At 44.7% G+C, this 12,713-nt stretch overlaps 1 protein-coding gene across 1 annotated transcript in view; it reads right to left on the bottom strand.

Moving 5' to 3' along the window:
- CTSZ (cathepsin Z) overlaps window positions 1–12,713 on the bottom strand; it is a 76,227-nt gene that overhangs the window by 20,541 nt on the left and 42,973 nt on the right. The window contains exons 2-5 of the mRNA XM_078651834.1: window positions 11,013–11,176; window positions 9,294–9,473; window positions 3,207–3,357; window positions 2,001–2,166 (exon numbers count right to left, since the gene is read on the bottom strand). Coding sequence (XP_078507960.1) covers window positions 2,001–2,166; window positions 3,207–3,357; window positions 9,294–9,473; window positions 11,013–11,176 — 661 coding nt within the window. The remainder of the gene's footprint in view (window positions 1–2,000; window positions 2,167–3,206; window positions 3,358–9,293; window positions 9,474–11,012; window positions 11,177–12,713) is intronic.

The following is a 12,713-nucleotide window of genomic DNA, read 5'->3' as shown; positions in this document are numbered from 1 at the left end:
TATCTATAGGCTTTACCACAATCCACTTGCTTAAGAACACATTAGTTTGTTTCTTTCAAGTTAAACTTCTAAATAACAGTGTTGAACGTGCACAGTTTTATAAACTATAAAGACACCAGTGACCAGTTTAATATGTAATGTTTGTCACTATTGAGTAAAAGGAGGGCGTTCAAGACCGACTTACGCATTTGTGTATATTTATAGGCATCCAATAGCCTATCTAAAAATAAGACAAAAAATAGAGAATGTGGCCTAAGGCCAGAGCTCCTGACTTTGCAGCTGGAAGAGGAGGCGCGTGCCCGCGTGTCCCCTGGAAGAAGAGCAGTTTATCTCACCTTGTTGAATACCATCGATTGTAAAGAGGGATTGGGAAGTGTATGTACAAGTACGTGATTGTGACTGTGACGTTGACTGTGCTGGCACGTGGTCTTGATCACACCATGCACCGGATGTAGGAACTGATCGTGTAGTTGCCGTTAAGATATGTGCTGGCAGTCACGACTAGTGGATAAGACTTGGACAGCTAGAACACTGGAGTGTTGTTATAAGAGGAGGGTGTGCAATGCTTGCTTGATCCCTCCCCAAGTAGGGTAGGTCTAGAGTGAGTGAGTGCCTAATAGGGGGAGTAATGGAGTGCATGAGTGACTGAGTGAAAGGAAGGATACAGAGCAAGCTTGCAAACGAAATCACTTTTAGAGCCAAGCTAGATAAAAAAAAAACAAGCGCCAGACGCACAGGGAAAGTTCTTACCTACTGAGGACATCCCGAGCTGAGCGTGCGCATTAAGAAAGAGAAACTGCTTAAGGATTGCGACGACGCCAGTTGCTTGGGGCATGGAGCGCGCAGCCGAAGTGTCCGGGGCTCCCGTGAGCTGAGGGAGCCCTGTGTGTTGGAGAAGTGAGGCGGTAGCCCACCCCGCAGGGGGAAGTCCGGCGGGAGCCCACCCCGCAGAGGGAAGTCCGGCGGGAGCCCACCCCGCCTTTGTGAATGCTGCATTGTGCGGCCGGAGAAAGATTTCAGGCGGGGCTCCTGTGAGCAAGACGGAGCCCCACATGTTGCTGCGCCATGACCGGGTGAGGAGGGGAGTCCCCCCCTGCTATTGAGGAGATCAGCCTGAGAGCAGCACAGAGTCTCCACAAGAGACAGTGAGTGGGGTTGAGCGGGAGGCATGCTGGACGCCGCTCCTGGACAGGACATGTGCAAGCGTATGGTAAGAGAAGGAGTTGTGATAAAGACGTGAACCGTACGCATGCACATCTCCTGTCTGTTAAGCTTCAGCACAGACAGTCGATGTGCACGCGCACGGCTTGCGGCATTATTACAACTCCTGCTCGCACGATACGCGTGCACAGCTCTTGTCCAGGACTTGCCGTACGCGTGCACCTGTCCTGCATCGCAAAGCAAGTCGGCAACAATATATCTCGCCTAGGCGAGCATCGCATAGCGCTGCATCGCTAGGTGAGACCTAAAAAGATGTAGGTTAAAAATGTGGACGGCTTGAGTAAAGCAAATAGGGAAGTTGAGCAGCCTGCGGAACTTGTAGACTGTGCTGTAAATGGGGAGGTAATTTAGGTATTAAGTACCTGTACTTCTTTAATTTGGAAGGGACAGCATCAGCAGTGGTTTTAGTGAGAGAATACAGGCACTTATCAGACGCAAATAAGTACTTTGAGATAAGGTGCACCTGCACTTCTATATTTCCATTTCGAGTACCGCTTATAGAGAAATCCACCAAATATTACGATATACAATGTCTTTTTGCAGAGGAGTTGCAATACAAAATACACATGTATAAAATATGTTGAAAAACGAACAAGCTTTTGTTTCTTAATCGGGTTTCCTACATTAATTTTATGATTTGTAATGAATCTTTATTTTGACCAGAATGGTGATGTCCTACTTGTGTCCCATCGAGGCCTGAATTATAAATGAGGTCAATGGTGAGCACACATACACTGAATGTTTAGATGCAATCGAGGTCTTATTTTGATATCACTTACCCAAGGCTCACCCCACGAGTTGCGGACAATCCAGTATTCTGTCCCATTTTCGTCGACACTCCAGCCAGCCACGGATATGATATGATTCACGAAGGCTTCTGTGTCATATTCAGCGTACACCCCTCCGGTGTAGGCATCTAGCTTTGGAGTCGCCATTATGCCACAGCTTGAAACAGGCAAGGGGAGAACGGGGGCTATTACAAAGTGAAACTATAATGCATTGCCTATGTAACAACTTGCATACAATTTCCTTTTTACTGTGTCATTGTAACATCCCCCTAGTCTTGCAGAGAATGGCACACTGCACTTTCCCAACGTACCACAGTTTAGTTTGGACAACTCAGATTCCCCTGCTAGGATAGGCACAGCAAGAAAGAAGCTTTCTGAGAACCATGGCTACTGCCTAATACTGGATAAAAATGGCTGACTTTCATGCTGCCTATAAACACACCAGGGATTTGTGTCAAAACCTGTGGGTGGTTGCATGGGAGCACCCATGTACCACCCATGGAAAGTCCCTTTGACACAAAGTAAGGCAAGGCAGCTCATTGTGCCGAGTTGCATTACTTTGGGTTACAAACCAATGCAAATCTTGATTTGCATTGACTTGTAACTTCCAGCAGAAGCTGTAGCATCATCGAAAAGGTAACACAAACCTGGCGCAAACTCTATGTAAATCTGGGCTGTAGTTCTTGGCCAGAATGGGTGATATCTTAACTAGCCAGTTCACCCACAGGTCTGTCAGGAACTTTATGCAGTGTTTATTTTCCCTTTCATGACTAATTGTGAACCCCTTATTCACATGCACATATCACTTGGAGTTCACTTGTCTTGGTTGCTTATGCTTACAAATTCTGATGTAACATTACACTTAGGTGCATTAAGTTTAAAAACGTCCTCTAAAGTATTTCCTAAACGTAGAAACATTAACTTTGTCTGGTAAACAGTGTGAATCCTACATATTCTTAACCTCCCATTATTAGATATCATTTCCCAAACCTCAAAAAATAATATTAAACCTAAGTATGAGTTTCACATTTGTTTACTGTCAAGTGTCGCAGGATCCCTTGCCTACCCGGTGAATGAGCTGGGTGAGATTCAACGTTCAAATATTCACAAAGAGCTTGACCTCAAGATCAAACGTCTTGTGTAAAACTGAAGCTAGCTGCTTCGCCGGTTTGAGGATCTGTGATTCAGCCTACTAACCTGATTGGACCGTTTGCATAAATCTCTGCCATCATCTTTTCTCTGCCGCTAACACTGCCAAAATCGCCAACCTTCCACAGCGTGAAGTTCTTGATCCAGTGGCATTGTCCAAATGTGACGCAGGTTCCACACTGGTTGAACTCGTTACACTCTGCAAGAGAAAAGGTAACATTAGTCACAAGGGCTGTGTAGGGTCCCTCACCAGAGGGGACTGTCACTCTGCATCCTTTTGGGAAGTTCATATTACTAGTCCTGGGCAGTGCTTAATTTGAGCCAGTGGTTTCTGGTTCTTTGCACAGGCACTTAATTGCCAACACTGGCACTTATGACAAATGCCACATCGTGGCGCTGCTTGTATAATTTAGCGGTGAACAGAACAGCAAATGTTTTTTAATTCAGTATGCATTAAAAACAACTAATACATGCTGGTCAAGCTCATTTTTATCGCGTTAGGGCCTGGAATAGGCTGAATTGTCACACTTGTAGTAGTGTGTTGATGAGTAGTTATGTAGTTACTGTCACTAGTAACGCTGGCAGTGGCAAAGGGTGATGCAAACTGCAGAGGTCTCCAGATTAGATACCAGGTGCTTATTTTTTTTTGTTTTACAAATTAAACACTGTTCCTGGGCAAATCTACAAAGTAGTTTTAAAATTGCTCATCGTTGTAAAGCAAAACTGTGACTCCCAAAAGATGTTTCGAAGCAATGCATCAACAATCCCATCCGGAAGGAGGGAAAAGTGATTTATCTAAGAGGAGATGATAGTTGTGCCATTGTCTCGCAGCACAATTCATGGGTGGGCACGAGGGGATATTGTGGCGTAGGGAAGGTAGTATGTGGAAATATGGCACTGGAGCGGTGTCCAGTTAATAGTCCATGTTGGAATAGGGCACTCGGATTATCACTGGAGTGGGGCTTCTATTTGATGGTTGCACACATGATACAAAATCGAATTCCATTGTTCGCAGTGCAGTAGATTAGTGAAATGTCTAATACTTTTCACTGAGACTGAGGTGATATCACATTTCTAAAGAAGCTCTAAGGATTCCAACTGTGTTTTTGTTTGGGGCTAATAATTACTTCGGGATTATTATCAAAGTAATTATTAATTATTTTGGTCTCCTTGCCTCTGTTTTTGCCCTTACATGGATTCATTTGTTTTCGTTCAATGCGATTTTTGTTTTAGTGCTGTAGATGGCAATTGTGTGCTGTTATGTGTGTGTGTGTATATATATATATGTATATATGTACATATGTACATATATATATATATATATATATATGTGTATATATGTACATGTATCTACCAACACCAATTAGCTTCATTCCAGCGCGCAACCCGGCCGGTGCTAGCGTTCAGGGCGTAGCTAAGCCCTGCAACAATTTGCCACATACAGGAAATTATACGCTGCACTCCAGGTATTTGAATTCATCAATCTCTATACTTTCTTTCACCATCACCAACGAGTTTCGACCATCAAGGTCTTGATCATGGTGAGCAAGACCTTGATGGTCGAAACGCGTTGGTGATGGTGAAATAAAGTATAGATATTGATGAATTCAAACTCCTGGAGTGCGGAGTATAATTTCCTGTTGGTGGCAAATATGTATGTATATATACATACATGCAGCTTTAAATGGAAATATAGAATTGCCGGTACTCACTATTTATAGTACCAGTTTTATCCTGAGAAGTGCCAGTACTCTCCCATTAAATGTATTGCAGCAGTGCTGTGAAGTGCAGGTACTTTACATTTCCAATTTAAGAACTGGAAGTATTCTGTACTGGACAGTACCTGCCCATTTAAAGAGCTACACTATTTAAGTTATGATTATGAATTAAAGCCGAAAAACCACTGAAATTCACAAGCTGTGGTTAGGAGCACAATCTAGAGCTCTCACACCAGCCAAGCAAACCATAACTGGCACATCGAATGCAATGTTTGTGACCTCACTTATATTGGAACAGATGCAATTACAAATGTACGTTATCTTGCAAAAAAGACTACATATCACATTAGACTTAACATTTTGACTATGAATGTACTGTCATTTATTGGTTTAATTATGTTGTTTAATATTTGACTCTTCTGTGTTATTTATTGGTGAAATTATTGTGAGGTCATAAGCATTGCGTTTCTTTTGTGAGTTACGATTTGCTTTTGCTTGGCTGATGTGCAAGTTACGAATTGTGATCCTAACCATAACTTGCGAATTTCTTGGTTTCCAGTTCTAATTTGTACTCATAACTTAACTTTAGCTGTGGTGTTTTAGGTGAATTTCGGAGGTATTTTAAACATGTTAAGATGCTATAACAACCCCACCATAAGTCACTTTAACCGCTTGGTTTTTTTTCAGTGAATTTTGAGTTTTGATTATATTTTGCATCCAAAAGTTCCCTTCCCACAACTCTCCATGCAGTCAACCGCCGCTGCACACACGCAGCCAGGCCCTGTGCCCAACGCCCTGCAGACGGCTAACTCTTGCCGTGCATGGCCACACCGTGTCTAACACTGTGACGGACTAACCCCTTCACCTTCAACAGTGGAAGTTGGCTGGAGGGCCTGGCCTTCATGCAGACCTGTGTTCATTCCACTGCTCAACGCCGTTTACAGTGGGCAGCGGAGGTTGGCAGCAGGGCCTGGGCCAAGGCTAGCCCCGCACCCCACTTTGTACAGATTTCTTTAACAATGTGCAGCGGGGCTCGGCCACTGAGTTTAATCTCACATCCAACGGATGTATGACGGTACAGCGCATGCTTTTACAGCACGTACCGTTACGACGCAGGTTTTACAACGCAAGTCGTTACAACGACTTGCGTTGGGGGGCGCTGGATAGTGAATAGTTTAATTTACTATTCCAACTCCAGTCCCCGTGGATAGTAGGGAAGGTGTTGGATAGTAAATTAAACTATTACCTATCCTAGAGCACCCTCCAGCGAAAGTCGTTGTAATGACTTTAGTTGTTAAACCTGCGTCGTAACGGTACTTCGTTGTAAAGGACGTTCCCCACATCCAACCCATCCCAGGTGGCCAAGTCCTTCTGGGCCCAACCTTCAGCATGTGTACTGAGGTTAGCCGCAGGGATTGCCTCCCAATACTGCGGGTGGCCAACCCTTGTAGGGTCCAGGATTCGCAAACTGATCATTTGATAGGCAAACTCTGCCTCAAAAATATTTGTATACATTTTATTGCCTGAGGGGGTCTTTTTGGACCACTCCCCAAATGGGCCTTCTGGTTAGGGTGAACTTACCCAGCAGTTCTACGGCCTTTTTCTTTTTCCCAACACGTTGCTCTGTGTACTATGGGCCATATGTATCATAGTTCCGTTTTGCGAATTCTAAATAGCGATTTTTAAGGAATCACTATTTAGAATTCGCAAAATGGTATGTATGTAAAAAATCGCATTTTTATAGCGATTCCTTAACATTCCTAATTTGCGATTAGCAAATTGCTAATCGCAAATTACCCATTCATTTCTATGGGCCAGGAGGCCCATAGGAATGAAGGGGAAATTTGCGATTAGCAATTTGCTGATCGCAAATTAGGAATATTTTCAAGGGTGCAGGGGTGTCTCAAGAACACCCTGCTGCACCCCTGAAAATGACATGTGGGGGCATATGGTGCACATACATGCCATAAGGGCATGTATGAGCGTCATATGGCACCTTTGTTTTTTTTTAAAATAGCTTTTATTAAAGAATTCGCAACTTACCACCAACTGGAAGTTGGTGGTAATTTGCGAATCCTTATGGGCATTTTTTTTTTTATATATTTTTTATTTTAACAGTAAGACAAGAGTAGGCAGTACAAATATCGGGTGTCAAATAATAAAATGCAGAGCAAGGACAGGCGGGGGGATACATATACAAAGAATCATCGTGAGAAACATACGGTAAATCGCTAGTAGGCATATCAGGGAAAGAAGAATAAACAATCTAGTAGACGATCCAAAAACAACCCCACCCGCCAGGCCCCGCCCTCAAGAACACAGGATAATTAACGATAGAGTAGACACCCGGACAATAAAGGATCATTGGAGAATAAACAGCCCATCTCTCGTGGAAAGGAAAAAGGAAAGAAAAAAGGGGCCATAGAACAAAACAAAGGAAAAATAAAAAAAAACTCCCCTACCCCCCACCCTGCACCCCTGCAATGGCTACGGCCTAACCCCACTAGCAGCATGCCTGTCGCCCAAGAACTACCCTAAAAGAAGGGAAAAAGAGAGAAAGTGGAGGAGGAGAAAGCAAACACACTCCCGGTCTCCCGTGCCCCCCGCCAGTAGCGACCACCCCAAAACGTAGTAAAACTAGTATGCAGCAAAATATAAAAACCAGTCGGGGGGAGTATAATCAATTACCACCCAACTCCCGTCACAACCCCGGCATTGCATAAAGTCATTGAAACAAACCCCAGCGATCAAATTCAGCCCTGGCCAGTACGGTCATTCAGAAGAGTCGTTTTCACTCGAGCCGCCATCTTGAAGGAAAAGGCAAAGCGTTCATAAAAGTTCACGTCAGTGCAGCCGGATCGAAAACAGGATAAAAGTTCACAATGTCCACCAATTGAACCAGAAAAGATGTCCGAGAGCAGCAAATATCTCAAACAGTCACAAAGGAACTTATTACCACAAAGAAAGCCGACTATAGCTGCAATAGGCGGCAGCAGAATCGAACAGGAGAAGATGGAGATATTCACTGGCTGGCTTTATGTTAATTGGGAATCGCCGAGGCTCAGTAAATCCGGGATCAACACGGGGACCTCGATCTCAGACGTGCAGTGCACCGCCGGTACCACAGCTAGCTGGAAACTCAAAAAGGAATCGTCCTCCGGTCCCAGGATATCGTCAAATTTCACGATCAGAGTCCGGAACACAGCAATGGTATGCGAATGGAGCGCCCCGATGGCGGCCATGACAGCCTGTAGCGATGGCGTGCCTTCCGTCCACTCCATCCCCTCTCAATAGGCGACAGAGCAGGACTTGAACCCCGTAGGCCGGCCACTCCGGGGTAAGAGGCTACGCAAATCCGATGTCAAACAGTGGGCGCCCCTCGTCTAGCAGAACACACCTTCGCCGTCAGCGAGGGCCCGGCCCGTCGACCCCGGAGGTTAGCAAGGTCTCCGGGCTCCAGACCTCGCCCACGGCAGCCGGTGCGGCACGTTGGTGTGTCCTCGGTGCAGACCACTCACAGGATCGTACTTAAAATCAACAAGTGCACGGCATACTTCGGGAGACCGGGCTCAGTCCAGGTCTCACGGCCGATGTTGATCACTTCCGACCCGGATAGGCTAGAAATCGAGGGCCCGGCTTCCGCACGCTGTTAGGCCGAGAGTAGAAACACGGCGTATCATCGTCAATTGATGAGGTAGAAAACTCGGGATTGTACCATCAGAAGCAGAAAAACTTCATGAACACGGAAATCTGGCGTGAGTTCAGGATTAGAAGCAGGATATTCGAGCTGCTGGCGGAGGTCGGCGGAGCCGGGAGCTTACGCGGCCATCTTGATTCCTAGCGTAGCTCCTCCTCCTTATGGGCATTTTTAAAATAATTTTTCTTTGATAAATTGCATTTAAGGAATCGCATAATTTGCGATTCCTTATGTGCAATCGCAAAATAAGGAATAGCAAATTTTGCGATTCCTTATTTTGTAGCAAAAATGTTACATACATACCATTTAGCAAATTAGCATTCGCAAAGGCCGAAATTCGGCGAATTTCGGCCTTTGCGAATGCTAATTAGCTTGATACATATGGCCCTATGTTTGGTAAAGGCAGCTACACCAGCCAATAAGAACATGACAGAAGGGCAAATCCAGTGCTACAGTCAAGTAGGAAGGTGTGAAGGTTTTAAGAAGTACAATGTTTACCCTAGAAGGTTTATTGGGACTATAGTACAAAACTCTGAACACTCATACACTCAAAGCTCACCAAATGGAAACTGACACCACTGGTCAGATGCAAATTATAATGGAGATGCAAAAAAAAAAAATCCTGCGATATGCGTGGTTTACCTTTTTACCTCCTCTCCACAGCATTCTCTCACTCAATCAATCACACTAGGGTCCTGAAAGGAGGATTTTGTCTCTTACGCTGATCCTTGGCTTGGTAGTTGTTGCAAGTCTCATCAGGGATCCCGTGATCGTGTGCATACTCCCAGACGCCTCCGTGGTCGCCCCCCTCGCAGGAGCCTGAATTGCCGCAGTCGATGATGTGTTGGACAGACAGGTAGGATGAGGGCCAGGCTCCCTTCCGCTTGATGTTGATGCGATCTGCGATATTCAGTGAACAGGTACAATATTTCAATTGAGCAATACTTTGCAAAAAGTGACAGACCCCCCCCCAAAATAAGTAGCAATAGTAGTACTAAACTAGTATTTCCCCATAATTACGAAGGAACCAAGGCAGATCTCCAACCCTGAAAACAGCCGCCCCTTAACCTTCAGTTCTCTAGAAAATCCTAGCAAAACTTGTTGGAAGTGCATTTTCAATGGGAAATTAAGTGAGTGTGCTTCAGTTAAAATGAATTTACCCAAAGCATATTTTAGGGTGTGTATTCAGAATCGGAATATCAAGAAAAACAGGCAGCAGGAGGGAACCTCTTTAAGTGGAGATGAAAGAACATATATTTTTTACTGCACCTTAGCGGGCTATTTTTTTCAAAATTTGTGTTAATTTCCATTGCACGGTAATTGTGTTGGCAAAACTAACCTTGAAGCAGTAATGCAAGAATTTAATGAGAAATTAATTTAAATGAATTTAGGCCTGGGTGATTTTTAGCACTCGAGCCATTCACCATTCCATCAGTAACTTTGCAAGTATTTTCCATTGGCCTAATAGAGACAATGTGAAATAAATAGAAATTTCAAATTTACGAAGCGCTTGATCCTGGGAATCAGAACTGAAAATAAGCAAACGTTGGTAATTAGTTATCATTCTGTTGCCTGTGTATAACCAGTTTCTATAGAGGCCCTATATATGTCAATTTGCACAGGTGCCTTCGGTATGAACTACCGAATCGCATGTCTACTTGTACTAGACTTGTTCATACAGGGTTCTCTTCCATAGTGAACGAGTGATGCACTGATAATGCTGTTTATTTTGCATTACTTCCATAAAGGTGTTATCTGCTGTCGCACACACCCATGCATGAATCTGTGCTGTTCCTGCAGAGATGGTCCTATATGCACTGATGAGCAAAGAAGATGTGCCAGTTGGACCATTTATTTTATGAAGTGTGAGAAGATGTCTTGCCAAGATAAGTTCCACTGAGGTGATGCAACATCTCTGTGAGACTTATTTACCTCCATTTACAGCATGGAACTAGTCTGGGCATGCTCGACAATTGTCTCCGTATTGGCTGACACAGCCTACCGTGGTCGCCAAAGAGGAGTGAAGTGACCTTAAGGTTTATGAGCCGTCACACCTTCTTGGCAATAGGAAATTTGTTGATTCTGTGGGTACCAGCCCCCTATATACTTGTGGGTGTGAAGACTAGTCTACTGTGGACAGTCCATTTTATTCTTATTCGTCTCTAGTGTGACCATCATGGCCACCAGGTACATCTAGGAGAGCTGAATAGGAGTAGGCAGCAGTTCATTGATCACTACAGGACTAAACAATGACCCCCTCCTCAGGTAGGTCTAGGGTAGTGACTGAATGAAAGGGACAGAAACTGCCCACTTGCTGAAAGAGGTCAGCCCTTGGAAGAGTCACTGTTGTAGCGAGTGTATGAAGAGGACAGTCATAAACGAAAAATACGTGACATCCACAGAGAAGTGTTCCAATAAGAATTACCACCACTTCAGTACCTGCCATAGCACTGGTGCTGCCGTGAGCCCAACAAGATCCGCAGTACTGGGGGATGTGCTGATTTCTGGTAGTGCTGACGTAGTTTGTTCCATTGATATTACGCCAGTCCCAGCTTTTGGGAAGATCGGAGATGTCGAGATACTCATGAGGCCGTGGATAAGTCCTGCAGAGAAACAAACATCACAAATGTTAATTCTGTCAGTCTATTATTGCAAGTTAGAAAACACCTGCACACTCTCTCAGTGGGGCGAATCGGTCTTGTATGTTCAACGCATGGGGATCAGAGTATATAGTTACACTGTTCTATAACCTAGAAAACAAGTGTGGAGTATTTCTGCCAGCCTCAGAAACTTTTGGAGTCACACACAGTTAAGTGTTTAAGATAAGTCTCTGTAGGAAACCGGCTATTTCTGGTAGGCTAAGGCTGATGCCAAAGCCAGGCAGAAACCACCATTCCAGTCAGGGCAAGGAAGTCACACGCCAGGATAACCTCCTGCTCACCCTCTAGGTAGCTTGGCACGAGCAGTCTAGGCTAAACTCGGAGGCGATGTGTAAAGCATTTGCGTCAGCGCACAACAGCAACAACATACTAGGTACACCACAAATGAGACTCCACACAAGGTTATATTAAAATAACTTTTGTATTGTCAAAACATATCAGATAGAAATTACACATGTACATTGTGCCAACTGGCACGGCAATATTCACAAGGGATTATTTACAAGACAGGGCCACATGGGCCACTGTCTGAATCAGCACTTCGCAGATATAGAAATACTTGTCAGTAATTAGAATAAAAGTATATAAACTTCACCGTAACACAAAGTAACAGTTATAGATCACATCCTGTAACTACTGGGAACAGGTAAGTACCACCTACGCAACCCTAACCCCTTAGGAGACTGTCACGCAGGGGACCAGGACCTCACTAGGACCACCTGTACTAAAAAGAACAACCCCCTAAGTATCACACAGCATTTAGGGGTCTAAGAAAGAACACATTACCCATGATGTATGAAACACATTCAGAGGAGTAGTAAAGGAAAACCACCTAAGTAGCACACAGCGTTTTAGGGGTCTAAGAAAGGACACATTACCCATGATGCATAAATATACATTCAGAGGAGTAGTCAAGAAAAACACATAATGCATAAACCTACACATTCAGCGGTGTTAAGAATAAAGCACATGATGCAATAAAATTACATTCAGAGGTACCAGAATAATACAGTAGCGCAATAGTCACAGGATGTCTAAAAACATTCAGAGGTGCAGGAATAAGACATGATGCAAGAAATCACATTCAGAGGTGCAAGAACCATACAATTGCGCAAAACCTACATAAGCCACCACCTGTGGCAGTCCTTAGGCCAACTGGCCTTGTTGGGGCTAGAACGCCCTGAGTCTCAATGTCAGGGGCCTCAACGATGCAGGGGCCCACGACTTGCTGGGCCCCTGGGAACACTCACAAGGGCCTAAACGTTGCAGCTGGCACTAAGTGTTGCGCAGCTGGGAAGGCCTGGCACCACGGTGCCCTCGCTGTCCCACACAGGGACTCTCTCCTGAAATTGCGCCTAAACGGTGCAGCTGCCCACTAACTGCTGGGCAGCTGGAGATTCAAAACTGCGCCGGGGCCCTCACTGGCCCTAGAACGAACTGCGCAAAAGGTTGGAGCCACACAGGCTCTGAAACAGCTGGG

Source organism: Lissotriton helveticus, chromosome 7, assembly GCF_964261635.1.
Source record: "Lissotriton helveticus chromosome 7, aLisHel1.1, whole genome shotgun sequence".
NCBI lineage: Eukaryota > Metazoa > Chordata > Amphibia > Caudata > Salamandridae > Lissotriton > Lissotriton helveticus.
This window is presented reverse-complemented; position numbering and strand designations above follow the sequence as displayed.